This window comes from Myotis nattereri (genome assembly GCF_964212035.1).
Source record: "Myotis nattereri genome assembly, chromosome: 11".
Lineage (NCBI taxonomy): Eukaryota > Metazoa > Chordata > Mammalia > Chiroptera > Vespertilionidae > Myotis > Myotis nattereri.
The window spans coordinates 48,209,479-48,230,898 of NC_138086.1; the positions used below are offsets into that span (position 1 = coordinate 48,209,479).

At 34.6% G+C, this 21,420-nt stretch overlaps 1 protein-coding gene across 1 annotated transcript; it reads right to left on the bottom strand.

The window, feature by feature from the left end:
• Window positions 1-1,729: 1,729 nt before the first annotated feature.
• On the bottom strand, window positions 1,730-20,579 carry SEM1 (SEM1 26S proteasome subunit). Its single transcript, XM_081101676.1, has 3 exons — window positions 20,373-20,579; window positions 5,834-5,927; window positions 1,730-1,928 (listed from the first exon to the last, which is right to left on the bottom strand). The coding sequence occupies exons 1-3, from the start codon at window positions 20,446-20,448 to the stop codon at window positions 1,886-1,888; spliced, it is 213 nt and encodes a 70-aa protein (XP_080957802.1). The 5' UTR covers window positions 20,449-20,579; the 3' UTR covers window positions 1,730-1,885.
• Between the last annotated feature and the right edge of the window lie 841 nt (window positions 20,580-21,420).

Sequence of the window (21,420 nt, forward strand, 5' to 3'; positions counted from 1 at the left end):
ACTGAGTCATGCTGGCTGGGCTCATGGTGGAATACAGCAGGAGCCATTAAGGTAGCTAGAAAACTTGAGTGCAACTCCCCAGCATCAGGGGGTACACTGAGTAGTACAAATTGTTGACTCTCTGCCAAAAGGGTGGAAGATGTTTGCTTCCAACTTGGTAAGTGTGGGACAGAAAGGATATGAGTATCTTTAAAAAATACAGGGTAGATCATGACATGCCATAAAAAGGCATTAATACACCATATAATCTTTCAAAAGGGAGGTGGCTTATTATCACAGTCCTCTAAACTAAACACTTAGTGGGAACAGGATGAAAGGACATGGCATCTAATGGCAACAATTCCAATCCAAGGCCTGATGAAAAATGCTGATTATTACATCTACAATTTGAATTCAAAACTATTTCAAATGATATTGATTATGGAAAATTACAAGGGAAAAAACCTGGATTCAAATCTGTATCTGACACCTCTTAGCTATGCAACCTTGGATGCTTTCACTTTCTAATTTTCTCTGAGATTCAGTTTTCTATTTGATGAATATTTATAATAGACACGTCTTTCCTGCCTGCTTCACAGGGTCAAAGTTAAAGAAATCTGTTAACTGTAAAATCCTATAAAGATAATTTTCTTAAGCTAGACTAGTCACACTTTCCACCACCAATGTGCTTCATCATCTTGATGCCAAATACCAATTTTTAGGTACTCAATTCTTAAAAGAGAAAACCACCTAAACTGAAATTTACAATTTAAGGACAAAATACTGACTTTAAAGTAGAGATAACCCATTAAAGTCCCTGTCCAATTCCTACGAGGTTTCAAAATTGTATCTCACCAATTTAAAAGTCACATGAAGTGGCCATTCGCCTGGGTACTTGTCTGAGACTCTCAAGGTAACCTATGATAATGGGGTCTAAAGATGACCTTATAACCAGTGACCAGGAAATTGAGAAAATATCCAATAAAAATATTTCTTTACATGCTACATTTTCTAACTATATGTTACAAAAACAAGGTCTTTTTACACTTTGCAAAGTACTTTATTACTTTTATTCCATCTGATCATCTAGTAGTTGTCAGGTAGGTAAGGCAGATTTATGCTTGTCTTAGGAGGAAAAACTTATATATGTTCAAAATCGTTTCGAGGCATAACTTAAATTATATTTCCGGTGCCCAACTTTTCTATTTGGTGTTAATACTACATCATGTTAAATAAATTTTACATTTTAAATTATTCAACAGCACCAGTGATTCTACTTCTAAATAGTAACACATTCAAGTCTGAAATATTCCTAATAAAAACTGTATAACAGCCCCATTCTAAGTCATATCAGAAAGAATAATTTACTAACCAAATTAAATCTCCCACACAGAAAAGTAGATTAAGCAATTTAAAATGATTAATATCTTAAAACACAGGTTTTGAAGAATCATCTTAAAAATGTGAATGTTGTCTAAGCTTTAAAAATACAGATGAGATTAAGTTTAAAAGTAACTTAAATGAAATACCTTATGAATAAGACTAATATTTAATTGACGTGGTTTAACTACTGAATTGGGGATATGGATTCTAGCTCATTTCATTTTAACCTCTCTGAGCCTCAGTTAACATTAAAACAAAAAATCATAATAGGAAGTTTTACTCTATATAATCAAGTCCTGGAAAATCATGAATACTATGAGAAAGTTAATTATTAGGCAAAAATCAAGACTTCTGAACCAAACCAAAATTAGATCAAAACATTTATTTTTTGTGTTACAAATGCAAAAATAAAGCCAAGCAAGTAATGAAATAAACATTTTTTAAGTTTATTCATCCTGGATTCTGTGACCTAGAATTTAGTAAATAGTTCAACTTTAGGTTGCTTCAATACTTCTTCTGGATATTATGAGGTCTCCATCTTATAACCATGTTTCTCTAGTTCAGCTCTAAAATAAAACACAAAAATATAATATCACTAGACATTCTTTATGATAGATTAAAGAAACAGGTGGTTTTAAGAAATAATACAATAAATTAAAAATGAGCTAAATTTAGGCACCAATTAAAAATACTACCAAATTCCTTTAGTCCCTAGAAATAAATCTATACAAGAAACTGGATGTGAATCAACACAATGCTAGTAAAATTTTAATTTCCCACTAGTATTTCATATTCCTTAATTTTCTGATAATCTATTTATGGAAGAAATATAAGAAATTTACTGCTATCTTCCAAATATCATAAAATGTCCGGTTAATAATAAATATTTAAACAAATTTTAAGAATCATTAACCATACAGTTAAGAACACAAGACACTGATATCAATCTTAGGGATTTCATAATCATCACAATAGGTATTACTGTTATTTACACATAAGAGATGAACAGATTGCTTTCCATATTTACATATATCTATTGAGCTAAGCAGACAGAAATTATAAATCAAATTTAAGGGTAAGCATTATTCTGCGTTAGCTATACGTAAGCAAAATAAATATAATAAATAAGTTATAAACTATTAAATGAGACTTTCCTAATTTTAAATACGAATAAAAAATCTCAAAAATTATATTGGAAAAAATGCAGTTTAAAAAGACACTTTTTATAATTTTAAATAATTTATTCAACCTGAAGTTTCTGAAAATGTCAACTGCAATAGCTGATTAGCCTTATATAAAACATTTGCACAATAAAGTTTAGTTCTGTAATGAATTTCAGCTATTTAAACTACCATTCCAAATATCACCAGCAACTTACCTGCCACAATTCTGATTTTATAATAGTTCACCACAAAATTATTTGAGGGCCAATCCATGATAAAACATAATACAAATGTAAAGTATGACTAATGTGCCCTACATCATTACATCCAATAAGACAAAGACTTTTGTCTTCAAGTGTAATTTAGCTTAGCCACTATCATACTATCCAATGTAAACACAATGTAAAAAGCACATGGTGGGAATGATGTATATAGTATTTATTACTCATTTCCTCACACTCCTTCAATTTCCTAAAAATTTTAGTTACTTATAACATAAACACTAACCAGAGATTATTCATATGAATCATCTTTCTTCTGCTCAGGAGTAGAGGTCAGTATGGACTAGTAGTAAAATGCTAGAGTAGGGGTATAAAGATCAGCACAAGTTTCTGACTCTACCCCTTCCTTTGCTAAATTTAATTAAAATGTTTCTTTTGCCCTCCCAACCAGGAAGTTTAAAATTATAATGCCTATCCTTCATATGTTTCCTATTTAACATTAAATTAATTTAAAAAGTTTCTTAAATAATAGTTTTCTGATGCCTTCAACACAATTAATGTATATTATTTACTTCCTCTTATTTTAACAACAAAGGCAAAACAAAACAAAAAACCCATCTGACTTCTTGACAGGAGGTGGTAACCAATTATATTTATAAATTATTTACAAATACAAAAGAAGTAATGATATGTTTCCCTATTAGCTAAATTCGTAGAGAACATGAAAACTTCTTTGCTAAAATTTAGGATATATAAGAAATCAAAAGGAAAAGAAATCAAGGCCATTAAGCACAAAACACAAAACAATATAAAAACACTAATATCAAGAGCCTGTTAAATGGAAAAATCCAGCAAAGAGAAGAAATGAGACACATAGTGAATACATACTATTTGAAACAAACAAACAAAACCAGCATTCCTTTTACAATAGAAGAAGACTAAGACTAATAGGTTTGGGAACTCCTCTTACTATCCAAAAAAACTACTGTTATATGCCAGTGGCTATATCTGACACAGTAAATGAAGAACATAGTTTTTATGTAAAATGTGATGCAGGGTCAGGAAAATCTGATAATCCTACCTACTTCTGACATACAGAGAAACAAATATATCAGAAACAGCAAAAACAGGACTTTCAGTTACTTGGAGACACAGATATCCTTTTTTCTTTCTACTTCTACTTGCTAAAGGTAATTACACTAAAAGAGAAAGAGACATGGAAAGTTTGTGGTAGGTTGTTGCTGAAGACAGATCTGGAGTTAGAACTCAGAGAATATGACTGACTCTAAAGTACAAACTGCCTCTCAGAAATTAGATGGGATTAGGACCAAATAACATCAGAAGATAGAAGAACATGTGTGGTTTTTTTTTACCATGGTTTACAATACCACACTAAAGGCCTCAATGCATTTTACAGAGACTAGGAAGAGCATATTTGCTGGAGACCTGTTAATTGAGACAAGTTTTTAAAAGCAGAAATATAAATATTATCTGAGGCTATGCTGTCCAATATAGTATTCATACGTGGCAATTTAGTAAAGTTATTTCATTAAATGTAGTTCATTAGCTGCGCTAGCCACATTTCATGTGCTCACTAATCACACGAATGGGTTACAGAACACTTCCATCACTATAGTACGTTCTATTTGATAGAACTGTTGACATACGAACAACCTTGTAGGGAAAAATACTCATGACTCAAACAGGAAACAAAAAAGAAATACCTTATTCACTAATGGAGATACCAAGATTTATACACTATGGAAATCCACAAACCTAAAGGCAGAAACACAACAGAGAACATAAGACCACTGTGGAGGTGTATTATGAAAACAACAAGCCACAAAGAACATATGGATAATGCTCTATTTTCAAACCAGTAAAAAGGCAAGATGTAGTAGTGACAAGAAATCCCATTATAAATACATTTATTAAAAGTTCCCAATAAATTCGTAGCACTCAATAATGTCCTGACTTAATTTTTTTTAAAAAAGTGCTACTTTCTGGCTAATGAAAGACAAAAGAGACTTTGGAGAAATTTGACTTAAAGATGCTCTCAAGGTCACTAATCATCATAGAGATGCAAATTAAAACCACAATGAGATATCATCTCATGCCTATCAAAATGGCTATCATCAATAAATCAACAAACAACAATTACTGGCCAGGATATGGAGAAAACGGGAACCTCAGGCATGTGTTGGGAATGTAGTAGACTGGTGAAGCCACTGTGGAAAACAGAATGGAGTTTCCTCAAAAAATTAAAAATGGAACCTTTTGACCCAGTGATCCCACTTCTGGGAATATATCCAAAGAAACCCAAAACACTAATTCAAAAGAATAAATGCACCTCTATACTCATTGAAGCATTATTTACAATAGCCAAGATCTGGAAACAAGCTAAAGTATCCATCAGCAGAAGAATGGATAAAACAACTACGGTACATTTACACATTAGAATACTACTTGGCTGTAAAAAAAAAAAAAAAGGAAATCATTCCTTTGTGACAGTCTGGATAAATCTGGAAATTATTATGCTAAGTGAAATCAGTCTGAGAAAGACAAATACCTTATAATCTCACTTATATATAGAATCTAATCAACAAAATAATTTAACAAACAAAATCAGACTGACAACTGTCAGATGGGAGAGAGGTTGGGGAGCTGGGTGAAAAATTGTGAAGAGATTAAGCATGAATGACTATACAGACTCAGACAACAGTATGGTGATAGCCAGAAGGAAAGGTGGGTTCTAGCACTCTACGATTCTAATTTCTACTGAGTTATTCAATATTGGCAGAAAATTAACTTCAACAGAATTAAACCCACAAGGATAAAAAACAGTAAATATGCTTCTATTTAACCACTTTTGCCAAGAGCCTAGAAAGAACAAAAGCTCTAGGCACTTACCCAAAGTATTCATATTTAGAAACACAAGAAATGAAGGCAAAATGTCATACTTTTCGGAATCCAAAAACATATTTCAAAGATTTATTATCTTTTAAGAGCTCAATTATCATATGTAGATGACATATTCTGTGCTTACAATTAATACTAAGTTATATAAAAATCTGGCTTAAAGTTTACCGTAACTGATTGGAGAAGTCATCCTCTACATTGTCATCATCCCAATTATCCTCCCAGACATGTGCATCTTCATCTTCATCTAAACCAGTCCAGTCTGAAAACAGAAACAGATGCTGTCTAAATAGTTCTCATATATTATTTCCATAAATACAAGAACGTCAGAAACTTTGCCCTGAAAACTCTAACAATTCAAAACATGTAATACCATATATATTAGTATGAGAAATGGTAATCTTCCTCTTTAAATCTCAATTTATGCTGTCACATATGTTCTCTCAATTTTTGAATTTGCAGATAATCTAAAACAAAAGTTAATATACAAATTATATTTGCCATGAATATTTATTTTAATTTCAGGAGGATATTTACTTTCCTGATTTCTCCTTGGGCTAACTTTTATAAGGTCTATTTCACAATCTTTCAAAACATAGCACTAACAACACTAAGGTAAGTTGAGTAACAGGAAGACATCAGCCTGAAATTCAAAACTGCTAAACATTAAAAAGGTAACTCATTCACAGATAATAAAAAGTAGACCAAATATTTTCTTAAATTTGATTGTAAAATTGTTTTAGAGGAGAATGTCTTTATTCTTTAAGGCATGTACACTGAAATATTTAAGAGTTAAGTGTTATTTTGTCAACAATTTACTTACAAATGGTTCTCAAAACATGTATTTGATATATATCATATATGCTATACATGAGAGAAATAAAGTAAACATTATACATCTTTTTTTAAATGAGGTATAATTAACATATAACGTTTTATTAGTTTTAGGTGTACAACACAATGATTTGATATTTATGATCACAAGACTAGTTAATATTATCACTATACAGTTACATTTTTTTCTTGTGAAGACTTTTAAGATTTACTCTCTTAGCACCTTTCAAATATGCAGTACAGCATTAGTGACTAGAGTCATCATTGCTGTATATGATAGCCTCATGACTTATTTATTTTATAACTGGAAGTCTATACCTTGTGACCCCTTTACCCAATTCGCCACCACCATGCCCCATTTCCCCTCTGTTTTAAACTTTTTTTCAGGGTTGAAAGTTTCCAAATTAAAATGTCAGAAAATAGTTTCTTAAAAATAGGTTTGGAAATTACCTCTGGAAGCCTTCCATATTCCCTTCTCTTCCTCCTTACCTTTAGAGATTAGATCCCTTCTTTTGTGTATATCTCTATCACAGCACTTACATACTGTACAATCATGAGTGTCTGAGCTCAAGAGTAACAACTCTATTTTATCTCTGTATTCTTAAATTCAAACAGTACCTAGCATATGTACAACAAACAGTTGTGAAACACACAACAGAACTCTAAATCAGAACTTGCAAATTTTTGTTTGAACCCCCCTCCCCTTCAAAATCAGTAATTATGAATTACATTCTCTCTTAAATATGTCCTAGCCATTAGCTTCATCTTAGTAGATACCTATTAGAAACATGGCTAAGAATATTTAAACCTAAAAGAAAAATAATTAAATAACAAAACATGAGTTAGGCTTTTCTTATAATGCACATTTAGATTTAAAACTATTCAGCAATGACACATACTATAAGTATTTTATTTGTTACATTATGTATCAACAAAACTTTTAAAATGTGATATGTCTTTGTTATGATTTAAGAATAGAAGTAAGTATCTCCATTTACCTGGTTCCCCAAAGCAGAATCACGGGAGGCATCTTACCTACTCTTTCTCCTTCAACTATCAAAGTCATTATCCTTTCCAACTCGCAACTATCTCCAGAGTTTAGTCTCCCCCTCACTACTCTTACAGCCACTATGTTAACTGAGAAGTAATTTTTCCCTTCATGGACTATTACTGTGGCCCTCTTTCTGTTCCCTCCTCCCCAATCTTACACAGTATATACCCATCCACCCACCACAGATGCCTAAAACAACCACTGCTATTCCTGTGGATACTATTCAACACCTTCAGGTAGGAATGGCATTTTATTAAATCTGTAATTCTAATGCCTACAGCTAGGTGTTGGGCACATAGTAGACATTTAATAAAATGCTATAGTTCCACTTAGAAACTATACTTCTTAAGTTCCCTTCCTGAGTTGTCAATATGAAGAAAACAGAGGCTAGTGATGGTTTCAGTAAAGCCAAGAGTACATAATTAAAGATAGAAGATATCAACAATATCATGTATTATAAATGTTATGTAAAATTCTCAATTATACTTAAGACTGCTTCTGAGAAATGTGATCACTTCATTCAATGATCCCCTAAGAGAGACCATGTGGAAACTATCTTTTAAGGACACAGTGCCTAAAAAAAGATGAAAAAATTTCCCTGAGGCAATTTGTTTCAGGTTGCTAAGAAGCAACAACACACAGTCAAATGTATGGCTAACTTTAATCATTGTATAGGGCAGTGGTCGGCAAACTCATTAGTCAACAGAGCCAAATATCAACAGTACAATGATTGAAATTTCTTTTGAGAGCCAAATTTTTTAAACTGAAACTATATAGGTAGGTACACTGTTATTAACTTAATTAGGGTACTCCTAAGGCTTAGGAAGAGCCACACTCAAGGGGCCAAAGAGCCGCCGTTTGCCAACCATGGCATAGGGTAGTGAATGTATATTCATTAGTAAAAATTCTCAATAAAAAATGTGAATTTTCACTTGCATATATTTTTTATATCTCCTAGTAATATTATTGTTCTCAAACAGGGAATATTGCAATTACCTAAATTGAATTCCTTTTCTCTGAAGTCCTTAACAATAGTAATATTCAATAATAATAAGTACTAATTACATCTCAAAATTAAGTTGGCTGAGCTAAATATATTCTTACATTTTCTCCTTTCTTGTAGAAGTACCTTAAAACTTGAACTGAAAAATTTTACTGTGTGTGAAATTAACTATATTTTTAATGAAGAGTAGATTAAGAGTTAAAGAAAAGGAAATCATATTCAGGATTTTTCTCAGTCTAAGGAAGAGTGATCAGACAGCTACTATAAACCAATTTAATAGATATAGCTATTCCCAAAGCTAAAGATAAACTGAAAGAATAACATTTCTGCACTTTTATAGACTAGAAAAGTTTCTTAGTTAAGCCTAAGTTAATCATTAGGTATAGGGACTAAACAGTACTGTTACTCTCATAGTGCCATTGCAATAAATAATAAACTGTGTACTATGTACATTATAATTATATATTATAATATTATATATAAACTTTCTTTTTTTGTTCTAAAAAACAGACATCTCAATATGAAAGAGGTGAACTATTATAGGGTAAAAATAAATGGGGCAGAAATTGCAATATTAAATATACAAGAGAGGAACATTAAGAAAAGGTAATATGAGGTGTATCCTAAGATAAACCAAAGAAGCCCCATTTCAAACAATAGATATAGTTCTCTGTAATACTATATCATTAAAAATCAACTAAATAATTTTAAATTTTAAAACTGAAAACACTTCAAATAATCTCAAACGTATCTTTTATAGAAACTTACATTCCTATATGTTGAACTTGTAATGAAACAACTAAATCCATTATCCCTTTTACAGCAAGTGAACAACAACTAATACTATTACTCCACATTCCCTCCAGTTACTATAATCTAGAGCTCTGGAGCTACCTAATAGTATTAATGAACAATTTAGGATTTTTTGTTTCTTATTCTGTTTTATTTTAATGACATTAAGGCCTTCCATGTAAAAATGTCACATAAAACAATTTCAATAAACTGCAATGTAGCAAGGTTTTTGGCTTTAGACTTCAAGTTTTATAAAATGGTTAAGACTGAGGACAGGTTAAAATTACAGAATTTTGGAGACAGAAAAAAGCCTTAGAGATGAGTGTACATTATACCCCTCTTTGTTTGAAAACCACCACCATACAATAGAAAAAGTGAAGACTGCCTTACAAGAAAATATTTAATAACTTTTTCTACCATTATTTCATGATATCAAATCCTAGACTATAAATATATTTGGGATAAGTCTAGAAATAGAAATTGTCAAATTAAATATTTGTTTTACTGATATTTTAAGGAGTCTTTATAAAGCTACCTAATGAAGTTTAATGTTCCACAAAATAATCTGAATTCATTAATACTGGATAATATGTTCTTGAGTAAAGGGGGTGATATAACTCAAGTCACAAATGAATTGTGTCAAGGTTGTAAGACACCAAACCTCACATCAGCCTGAACAACTTCTAACTAACCAGCTTCCTAAATTGTTCACTACACTGGTCTCTAAAAAGGAAATGGTAATGTGTCAAAAAATTCAAGTTAGAAATATAAAATAGTATTTTTTCACATCTCTCTGCTAACCTTGTAAACCTACCCTTTCCAGAACAATAAAGACACAACCCCCCTACGCGCCCCCCCCCCCAGGAACTTTTAATCTAATTATGACTTGATTAAAAATATTAATTTCAATACTGTTATTAGTTGATACATTCACGTGTCTTCAAGCTAGCTTTAATTCTTTTAACTTTGAGAGACTAAAAAAAATATTTAATTTGTGCCCAACTGCTTCGGAGTGGCAGAAACGTAAGTATTTCATAACTTTTTTGTAGGAGCCCCAATCCTTAATTCTAAAAAGGCAAGAAAAAGTAAAAATTCTTTTTTTAAAAAAATATATTTTATTGATTTTTTACAGAGAGGAAGGGAGAGAGATAGAGAGTTAGAAACATTGACGAGAGAGAAACATCGATCAGCCACCTCCTGCACACCTCCTACTGGGGATGTGCCCGCAACCCAGGTACATGCCCTTGACCAGAATCGAACCTGGGACCTTTCAGTCCGCAGGCCGACGCTCTATCCACTGAGCTAAACCGGCTTCGGCAAAAGTAAAAATTCTTAACAGAATACAGAGATACTAGTTTGAACAGTCTTTTTTTAATTTCAAGAGTAGTATAATTTTTAGTTTATTGAGTTGAATTCTGATGATCATTTAATGCATAAGGATAAAACATCTCTTCCCTCCTTTAACAACCACCTAATGCTACTTTAATGGCAAGAAAGGAAAAGAAAGAAGATAGAAATAAAGTGCCCCCCCACCCCCCCAAAAAAGGAAAATGCCTATGAAAGAGGGGAAAACAGTATTATGAGCAAGGTTTTAGGTAGAGTACACACACACACACAAAGACTTGACAATAGTTTTATATTTCTTTGGTATAATTATACAGTATTTCATAATTAGGATACTCGAGTATACAAAAATGGAAAAGCTAGTTAAATTCATTAATCATCACATAAATCTGAATATACTTTTTAACCTTAATGTCTTATCCTAGGAGTAAGATGCACGAAAGCCCCATGCCATGCTATCCTTCCATCCATCACAGATGAAGAATTCAGGACAATAATTAACTGTTTGAACTACAACTTAAGTATTTTAAATTATTTAACAAAAGTACCATTAAGAAACTTAGTGGCCGAAACCGGTTTGGCTCAGTGGATAGAGCGTCGGCCTGCGGACTGAAGGGTCCCGGGTTCGATTCCAGTCAAGGGCATGTGCCTGGGTTGCGGGCATATCCCCAGTGGGAGATGTGCAGGAGGCAGCTGATCGATGTTTCTCTCTCATCGATGTTTCTAACTATCTCTCTCCCTTCCTCTCTATAAAAAAAATCAATAAAATATATTTTAAAAAAAAAAGAAAAGAAAAAAAGAAACTTAGTGTTCACAGTGACAAACCAGAATCTATATCTATTTTAGGTAGAAACTTTTAATATTTTCTTTATTAACTAGGAATATATTAAACTATATTAAGTAAGAAGTTTAAGTGACAGGATATAAGAGCCTTAAATATTATTTTCAAAACTTACAAATTCTCCATATGCATATATGTTACAGTATATGTAAGCTATAATATATGTAAACTCCACTAAGTGAACATGTAACATAAATAAGCTGTGACTATTGTAATCTCTAGGATTTGGCTGACATCTCTTGCAATATATCTCTGACTGAACTGTGTTTTAATTTTTAATTATAACATAACACTGAGAAGCATGCAATTTGATTTAATCACTTCATTTTAAAGCCTTAAACCCAGAAATACCTTTTTAAAAGGTTAAAACAATAAAATCAAATGAGGATACCAGATTCATAGCTAAGGCCTTCCTTCAACATGTGGATGAGTTATAAAGCATACATGTTATCTTCAACACTAAATGCATTGCCAGGATTGTGATTAATCGTTTAAATAACGACATCTGTGTTGACTTCAGTGTGCAGGTCTCCAGATGTGTACTGGTAAAAAAATTATCATATTTTAAGAAGTCAGAGTTAGAAATAACCAGTAACAGATGCCTAATACATAAGTTTCTAGCAATTCTAAATTATTTAGGACTTTGCCCCCAAATATGGCTTTGTTCACATTTGTCAGTGAGAATTACATCTGTGACTAGCTTTAAATTTCAAAAATCTGAGCTATCAAAGATCCCATATATTTTATCTAAGTATCACCTTGACATTAAAGAGGGAAAAGATTTTTCTCTCTCTGTCCTTAAGATTACTTATTCTCCCCACCCTCCAACATACATTCCAAAATACCTTAAAAGTATGAAGGATACCATTTTGGAGAAAAGTAGAGAGGAAATTCAATTTATACCAAATAGGGATGCAATATACCAGTTTTCAGGAGCATCAAATTATCATTCATTCCTTAAGAGCAAAGCTACTCTGAATATAAACAAACTCATCTCCAGCAAAGTTTCTTCAAATAAAATAAATGTGCATGTATAAAGAAAAATATGAGACAGATGATCTTCGAAAAAGTTGTAAATTGTACACTCACAATCACAGATTGAGTGTAAAAGAGAACAGCAATACTTGCAAATAGCATCATTATGCTCATGAATATGATGAGCCACACTAAATCTAGTCAGAGATAAACTTACTTGTGTTTCTGTTTAAGCTGTCTAAAATAAGTTAAAACTTTTTAAATGTCACTTTTGTAGGTTATTGTGATACAAAAATATCTATACCCTATTATTCTATACATATAGAATAACGCCTATATTCAGTGGCTCAGAAATCAGTAACTAGCAGAGCATCACTGCACTACCCTATTTTCTCTAACAAGGACCAAAAATGTCAATAAGGAACTTCAGATCAGCAACCTAAAGCAAGTAATAAATGATGTTAGCACCAGACTACCAGTAACCTTTTTTAGTTATTTGTTGCCAGGAGTCTGAAAAGAAGTTCAAAATAACTTACATAACCATTTATAATTTTTTCTTATATTTTAACAAAAGGAAATTAAAACAATTCTTTTCATAAATAATTTTTAAAAATATACATATGGCAGAATGATTTCACTACAAAGTCATGTTGACTTGTTACCTTTGTTAATCGATTTTGAATTCTCTCTTAAAAAATTCTCCAAAGCCATTACTCTCATCTTTCCCAAGCCCTCATGTCCTATACTCATCATTTTCCTCATTCTGATCCTCCATACTACTGAATCAAGGGTATCCAATGTGAACTCCACCATCTGTCATACATTAGACATGCCAAGTGCAAAATCACAAACCTGATTTCGTCTTACTACCAACACTCCATTATCAAACTAGTTGCCAAAGCTCCCTTGTTATTCTTCCATCACTCTCCTCACTTCTTTCCTAATAATAATCTATCTCAGGCCCTTACTCTTCACCTAAGCTATTGCTAATTAGCGTCCTTGACTCTCTCTTTCTATCTCTTCAAATTAATTTTTCTGGGTTGACTTTCCCCAAACTGCCTATCTGAAGGAAAACACACACATATCAAACAAAAAAAAATCCACATCCCATCTACCTAAGGATAAAGTCCAAACTGGTCATTTGGCTAAAGCCTTCCATGTTAGGCCCCAAACTACCTGCTTTGCAACCATTATTTCATAGCCAAAATTTACACACTGATTTTCCATCTCCAGGCATCTATTTCTTTGCTCTTCTTTTGGAAACCCCTTTCCTACATTTCTATATTTTGAAAACTCTGTTCAAATGTTGCTATCTCAGGTTGTACACAACTAGAAATCATTCCCCCTTTTCAACTGCTGTTGCACTTTATCAATAGATTAATCACCCTCCCCACTCCCCCAGCAGCAGCAACTGACAGGAAACCAAAGGACCTCCTAATCAGAAACCCAACAGATAAAGACAGTGAAATGCAAAGCTACTCTGGTTTAATTGAAGGTGGGGAGGAAAGGATTTGGAGACCCACATTCCAGATAAGCACCTGCAAAATACTGAAAGGCTCAAGCTTGGTATGAAAACTATTGATCCATCATCTCCACTGATATTTGTATCATTAAGTCCAAAGACAAATCTACCTAAGGAATCAAATTTGGCTAAGTGCAGCCTCTAGTTAACTGTAACCTTGGTCTTTTCCTGAGCCCCAAATATAAAACCATAAGGCAGCTGTATATCTAAAACAGTATTGAAAAACGTCAGTTAGTAGCATTCTCTCTCTGCACTACTCAGTGCCAGATTTACAGGAAGCACTCAACAAACATATATATTCAATGAATAAGTAAGTTATTATATGCTAATCACTGCCAGGGAACTTGAAGGATGATAGAGATAAAAGGAACATGTTCCAGAACAAAGACAACACCATTCCTACCAAGCATTACACATACAACAGAACACAAAACTGGGGAGGTAATGTTACTTGGTGAATTTTTAGTACCCCAGAAGAAAAATATAACTTTTAAAACTTTCATTTTCCCCTAAATGTTTCCACAGTCCACATCTTTCAATGAGTCATGTAAATCAGGATTGCTTACTAGTACTGCTTGTTCATTCCATAGAACCAGTGAAAGAGCTAATCAAATAATTTTTCTAAGCAGCTTTTACTGCGTAATATCCTGGTCACCGTCTCACCATCCCCTCCCAAGCACCAATATCTTGATTTGGGGGGTTTTCACTCCCCTGTTTTTTATACCTAATGTCCATCTGTATACATCCTTAAACAATGTATGCTATGTTCTATGTATTAAAATATTTTATATAAATAACCACACTAACTTAAAAAGTACTTTTGGAAAAAAATTAACAATATTTTTTAATTTTAAAATTTTAATATTAGAAAATAAATTATCAAATAACCCATAAACTCAACAAGCTTAATTGCATATATACCTAAAATTACAAATAAAATATTTGTCAAAAATAGTTCAAATTCTAAGTAAATTAAATATCAAACATCATCCAAAATCCAAAGTACTAAACAGATTGGCGGGAGAAGAGAAAGGGCTCTAATATTCACTGAATACCAACTTTATGCCAAACTCTATGATATGCACTTACACGTATTATTGCTATGGACTGAATGTCTGTGTTCCCCAAACCCAAGATTCTTATGTTGAAGCCTTAACCCCTAATTTGGTGGTATTTGAAGATGAGGCCTTTTGGAGGTAATTAGGATCCTATGAAGTCATGAGTGTGGAGTCCTCATGATGAAACTATAAGTGGCATTTTAGAAAAAAAACAACAACACAAAAACACCCGAGAGCTTGCTCTGTCTTCACCTTGTAAGGGCATAGTGAGAAGGCAATAGTCTGAAAGCCAGAATGAGAGCACTGAGCAGGAAATGAATAGGCTAATATCTTGATCTTGGATTTTGCAGGCTCTAGAAAAGTGACAAAATACATTTCTGTTGTTTAAGCCTCTCAGAATATGGAATTTTGTTATGGCAGCTCAAGCAGACTAATACAACCATGTAATCCTTATATGACTCTAATTATTATCCAAAAAAAAAAATATATATATATATATATATATATATATATATATATATATATATATATATAAAAGTCTAAGCACCCAGCTGACTGGTCAGTAGCTATGACGCACACTGACCACCAGGGGGCAGATGATTAATGCAGCAGCTGCTGAGCTGTGGTCACTTGGCAGCAGAGGTTCTTGGGTGACGCAGTTGGAACCAGAGAGGAGGGAGCCCGATTCTGGGGTGTGTCACCTAAGAACCGCCCTCTCGCAATCTGGGACCCCTCGGGGGATGTTAGAGAGCCAGTTTCGGCCCCATCTCTGCAGGCCAGGCTGAGGGACCTCACCAGTGCACAAACTGCTAGTTATATATAAAGAAACTGAGAATTAAGAAGGTACAGTTCAATGAAAAACATAATGGTCAATCTCACACAAGAAATCAATCCAAATCAAAATGATGCAATATTTTCCATCTCCATTAGGTTTGCAATGCCTAAAATGTTTAATATGGAGTACTAGAAGCCCGATGCATGAAATTCGTGCAAGGGGCTTAGCCCATGCAGCCACGGCTTCGTCTGGAAGGTTGTTCGGCTGTCTGGTCTAATTAGCATATTATGCTTTTATTATTATAGATAGGCAACCTAATGAGGAAAAAGGTGAACTGTAGATGGGACTGTTAATTACTGTAATACTTCTCAAAGGCAATTTGAAAATATACATCAAATTTCAAAATGTACCTGGTCCTGATGAGGTGTCAGAGCCCAAGCAGAGCTTGGAGGGGTAGCATTCCTGTGGAGGAGTAGCATTGCAGTAGCAGAGCCTGAACAGGGTGAAGAAGTCATCCAATACTGGAGTGAGGAGGGGAGAGGGTGGCCTGACATAGAATGTTGATACCCAAGTGGCATGAGGAGGGCACCTCTATGTGCAGGGGACAACAAAGATTGGTTAGGGAGGAGGATGACCAAATAGACAATATATTTATGGTAATGAAAGCCAGGTATCTCACTGTTGGGAAAGGTATTATGAATATGGAAAGGGGGAAAAAAAACCCTGTGAGAATAAACCCTGTGACAAACAGATATTGGAGATCTCTGTGTGAAATTATAATTTTATACAAACACATACACTATAGATGTAAAAGTGTATATATGTATACACACACTTGTATACTTCCTAGCTCCTTCTACTGAGATGGTCCCAAAAACAATTAGCATAACTGGAGTTAAGATACTGCCTTCTAAATATCATTCTCCAATATAAGGAATGTGCCTTGGAGAAACAGCTGATTCCAGGACTGGAGCAGGGAAAGTATAAGATTAGCTTGGAATACCTTGTTGTGCCAGAAGGTATTGTAAGTATTACACAAAGATTGATGGTGACATGTCAAAAGGTCAAAGATAGCTTGAAGGGCTTCCCAATGTTCAAATATGGGACAATTTGAGGATGAAAGTAAATAATAGTAATAAATTGTAACCCACTGACTGAGAATCCATGAATCTGTACTGATAATAAATAAGCAAATGAACAAACTGAAAGTTTGATGATGAATGGAATACTGTATTTACATGGTTTCAAAATCCCTCTTCACAAAATACCAGATAATTATGAAGGGAAAATTAGTAATCTAACAATGGAAAACTCTCTCAGACACTACCTTAATAAAGTGATAAAAATAAACATCATCAGTAATGGAACAAATGAAAATCATGTTCTCCCTGACAAGATGCAATAAGAACACAGCATCATGACTTTGATATTCCTGACAATGTGCAGAACCTGAATCTAATCATGTGGACACATGAAACAAGTCAAAGTTAAGGTACATGCTATAAAATAACTGGCCTATAATCTTCAGAAGTGTCAAAATCATGAAAGTTGAAGACAAACTGAGAACTACTCTAGACTGAAGAAGACTAAAGAGACATGACAACTGAATGTAGTGATCCATGATTCTAAATCAAGACATTTTTGAGACAATTAGAGAAACCTAAAGATGATTTGTGGATGATAGTAATGTATTAGGTGTATTAATTTCCAAGTTTGATGGTTGTACTATGAGAATGTCTTTTTAGGAAATTCAAATTAGAATACACAAGGGTGATGGGCATCAGGTTGGCAACTTACTCTCAAATGCTTTAGGGCAGTGGTTGGCAAACTCATTAGTCAACAGAGCCAAATATCAACAGTACAATGATTGAAATTTCTTTTGAGAGCCAACTTTTTTAAACTTAAACTACATAGGTAGGTACATTGTTATTAACTTAATTAGGGTACTCCTAAGGCTTAGGAAGAGCCACACTCAAGGGGCCAAAGAGCCGTATGTGGCTCACGAGCAGCAGTTTGCCGACCATGGGTTTAGGGGAAAAAAGAATGCACTTTCAATTACTCTCTAAGTTTGCAATTATTTAAAAGTAAAAAATTATATTAAAAAATATAAATGCACCTGTCAATTTGATCTTGCAAATTCTTCTCTAAGAGTTTATCTGATAAACACAAAAAAGCTAAATAGATTACTTACTATGCATACAAGGGACTAGTAGTGCACAACTATTAAAAAGCATAAGGTAAAGTTTTACATTAATGTGTAAACATGTGCCTAAGAAATAAAACATAAAAATCAAGTAGAAATGTTATATATAATATAGTCCTCTGTGTGTATTTAAAAAATATAAACACACACAAAATTATATACATATGTATATATAAATCCTGGACAAATACTTAGTTTTGTTAATTATTGGAGTCTTTCTTAGTAAATATCTGGTTTCACCTCTAAGCTAATTTTGTATCCAGAAAAATCTTACTAACTCAAATTAACATGTAAGAAAAACTGAATTATAAACCAAAGAAGAAACATACAGAAACCTGAACAAAACAAAGTAATTTCAAATTTTTTTGTCATTCTAAATGGAAAGTTTCCTGAATGAAGTAGGTTCTACACATTCAAACCTGAAGACCACAAATATTCTGTAAGGTGACCAATAAATGGTGAATTACTTAATACTAATAAACCAGTCTATTGTGAAGGCCTTTTTCTTCACAAAAAAAATATTCTTTGCTTTTCCTTTTTAATGAGATTTTTTACTATGTAACTACAAACATTTTGAACAAATTGCTGCTCACAACATAAACACAGAACAGGAACAAACTACTAGTACATATTCTGCAAAAGCTGGTAAGATGAAAGTTGCTGAGAAAAATCATGTATATCATCAGGTACACAATTATCTCTAGATCCTTTTTAAGGAGTCAATTTTCAGCTACTTATTTTAAATACAGATTCATTCATTCAACAAGCATTTATTGACCATCTAAAAAGTACCAGGCACTTTGAAAAATGTTAAGATTAAAGCATGGTTTGACTAACCACTTAATGGCAAGCTTTTTAAATCTCTGAGCTTCAGGACTGTGGTGATAATTAGACTAATTTAAATAAAGTACCTAATACTGCACCTTGTATATGATAAACAATGAATAAATGCTATTTCCAAATATGAAATTTAAGTAAGAAATGGGATCCTGCTCTCAATAAGCCAGTTTTCTACTGCATAGCTTAAAACTGGAGGATTATGAACCAACTTGAAAGTGAGGTAAAGAAAACATGTCTGACGAAAAAGCTACTATCAAAACAGAAGACAAACAATCCCCACAATGTAAAATGAATCCCAGAATTGAGAAGAAATGTACTCGGGCTAGTTTATGAATTTGTGTAGCCTGCACACTAATGTCTTTCTTCTTCCATTAAAAAACAACTGAGTGCACTATATATACAAAGAACAAGTGTTCCAGCTGTGTGGTTTTATGATTTAATAGAATCACGATGGGTATAACTTAGGCCAATTTTAGTGACGCAAATAATGGCTTAATGTAACAAGTTTGTACACCATTAACCACAATTCTTTCTACCACCTTCAGAAAGACTACCCCCAACAATAACCTCCTTTTCTTATGAGACAAATACCTATCCTAACTATAACATTTAGCCAATAAAGTAAATAATTTGGGGGGGAAAAATCTAAGTAGCCACAACCATCTAACAGACAGACAGAACCAAATCTACCAAATAAACAGCTAAAGGGGTTAAGAACGCTGGTGTCAAAGGGGCCAGCTGTCCACCAATTCTTGCCAGTTATGCGACCCCGGGAAGTTTCTCAACTGTTCCAAGCTTCAGTGTCTCTCTGAAAAACTGTAAATATCAGTACCTTCTGGCTAGATTTGTGAAATTAGAGTCTAGGTAACCATGAAACTAATAAAAATACAGAATTTTAGGGCCCTAAAAAAACCCTTAAACTTAGATTAGTTCAAAGTAATCAAAGATGAGTGAGGAACACGAGGAACACAATAACGTGTATGAAGCACTAACACCTGACCCCCCCCTCCTCCCATCCTACCTAACATTCATTCAGACTTCACCTGTAACGTCCCCAAAGTCAGCAGCACTGGCCTAACCAGAAACAACAACTCTGGGAGTGGGGGGTGTAAAGGCAAAGGAGGGCTGCTCAACCAAAGAAAATAAAGGGAAAGGAGGTGGGGTCACGAACGAGGTAGCCGGCTGACGGGAGGGGCCAACCGCCCCGGACACCGGCGCGGGGGCCCAGGGTCACCATGGCTCCTCCCAACGAGCAAGCAGAAGGCATTCAGCCTCCCCGGCGAGCCCACGGACGCGCCGAGCCCGGAGCCGGGTGCACGGGGAGTCGCACTCGCGGGGCCCCAGCGCCGGCCGCAGGGTCCAAACTTCCCGCGGGCGCCTCTGGGCCCGGCCCTCGCTGCCGCGCTTCCTCCAACCCGAAGCCTGAGTCACCGTCCGCGAAGCCCAGAGGCCGAGGCCCCGCCGCTCACCTTCCGCAGGGAACTCCTCGAACTCGTCGTCCTCCTCCAGGAGACCCAAGTCTACCGGCTGCTTCTTCTCGGACATCGCGACCCTCCGCGCCCCAACCCCCCTGAGGCCAGCAGGAAAGTTGGACCCACTCGCCTCACCACGGCTGCCACCGTCGCCGCCGCCGCCGCCGCCGCCGCCGAGCGCGCTCTACCATAGAGACGCGGGGGAAGAGCGAGAGGGGCGGCGCGAGGAATGCTGGGATACTGGAGGTCGGCCCCGCGCCTCCTGCGGGTTTAGCCACCCTTCAGTGAGAAAGGTTGCTTAGGTTGGATCTGTTGTACCTCTGCGGCCTTATTGCGAGTCTCTGAATTGACAAACTGGATGTCAGGGTAGGTTTCCGCGATTAGAAAAGACTCATATTGTGTAAAAATAAATTCAAACCTGAGGGGTGAGGCGTCCGCCAAGATTCATGAAGGGCCTGCTAAATGCCAGGCCCTTAGCCTAGGTTAGCTCCGTCCTTAAACCAACTCGCTGAGCATGGCATTAAATATATGCACACCCCAGAATATTCAGGTTTGCAAACGGCCAAAGGCATTCAGGTAGTGTTAGTCAACCCAAATGCAGATTTGTTCTCCTGACTGCAATCTCCACATTTTCCCATTCGGTGTTCCTCCATCTTGTAGTTACACTGTGGTGAATACCCGATTAATAGGGAGTGTGTGTAATAACTACTTTACAGGTTATTACAAAATAATGCTACGTAAAAGCGAGATACATAATATCCTATGGCGTTTAAAACATGTCATTTTGAATTTTTAAAATATCTAATATTTGGAATGTAGTGATCTACCTAAAACTATCTGATCTATATGTGATACTATAGTTGAACATTGCGTAATATAATTAAATGTACATTAATTATTGTACATTTTGTTACATGTGTTTGTTTATGTGTTGAAATCCCATTTCTTCAACAGCATCCCATAAACTTTATACCATGAACCAGGGACTGACTGTGCTGGAACATCAAAGGTATAGACGCGGTCCTTGCCCTCAAGTAGCTCATAG

Excerpts from the sequence above, each read along its gene's own strand:
- SEM1 (XM_081101676.1), bottom strand. The coding sequence starts at position 20,448 with ATGTCCGAGAAGAAGCAGCCGGTAGACTTGGGTCTCCTGGAGGAGGAC. Across the intron at positions 5,928-20,372 it reads CGAGGAGTTCCCTGCGGAAG|ACTGGACTGGTTTAGATGAA; the intron begins GTGAGCGGCGGG and ends TTCTGTTTTCAG. Across the intron at positions 1,929-5,833 it reads GACTTCTCCAATCAGTTACG|AGCTGAACTAGAGAAACATG; the intron begins GTAAACTTTAAG and ends GTTTTATTTTAG.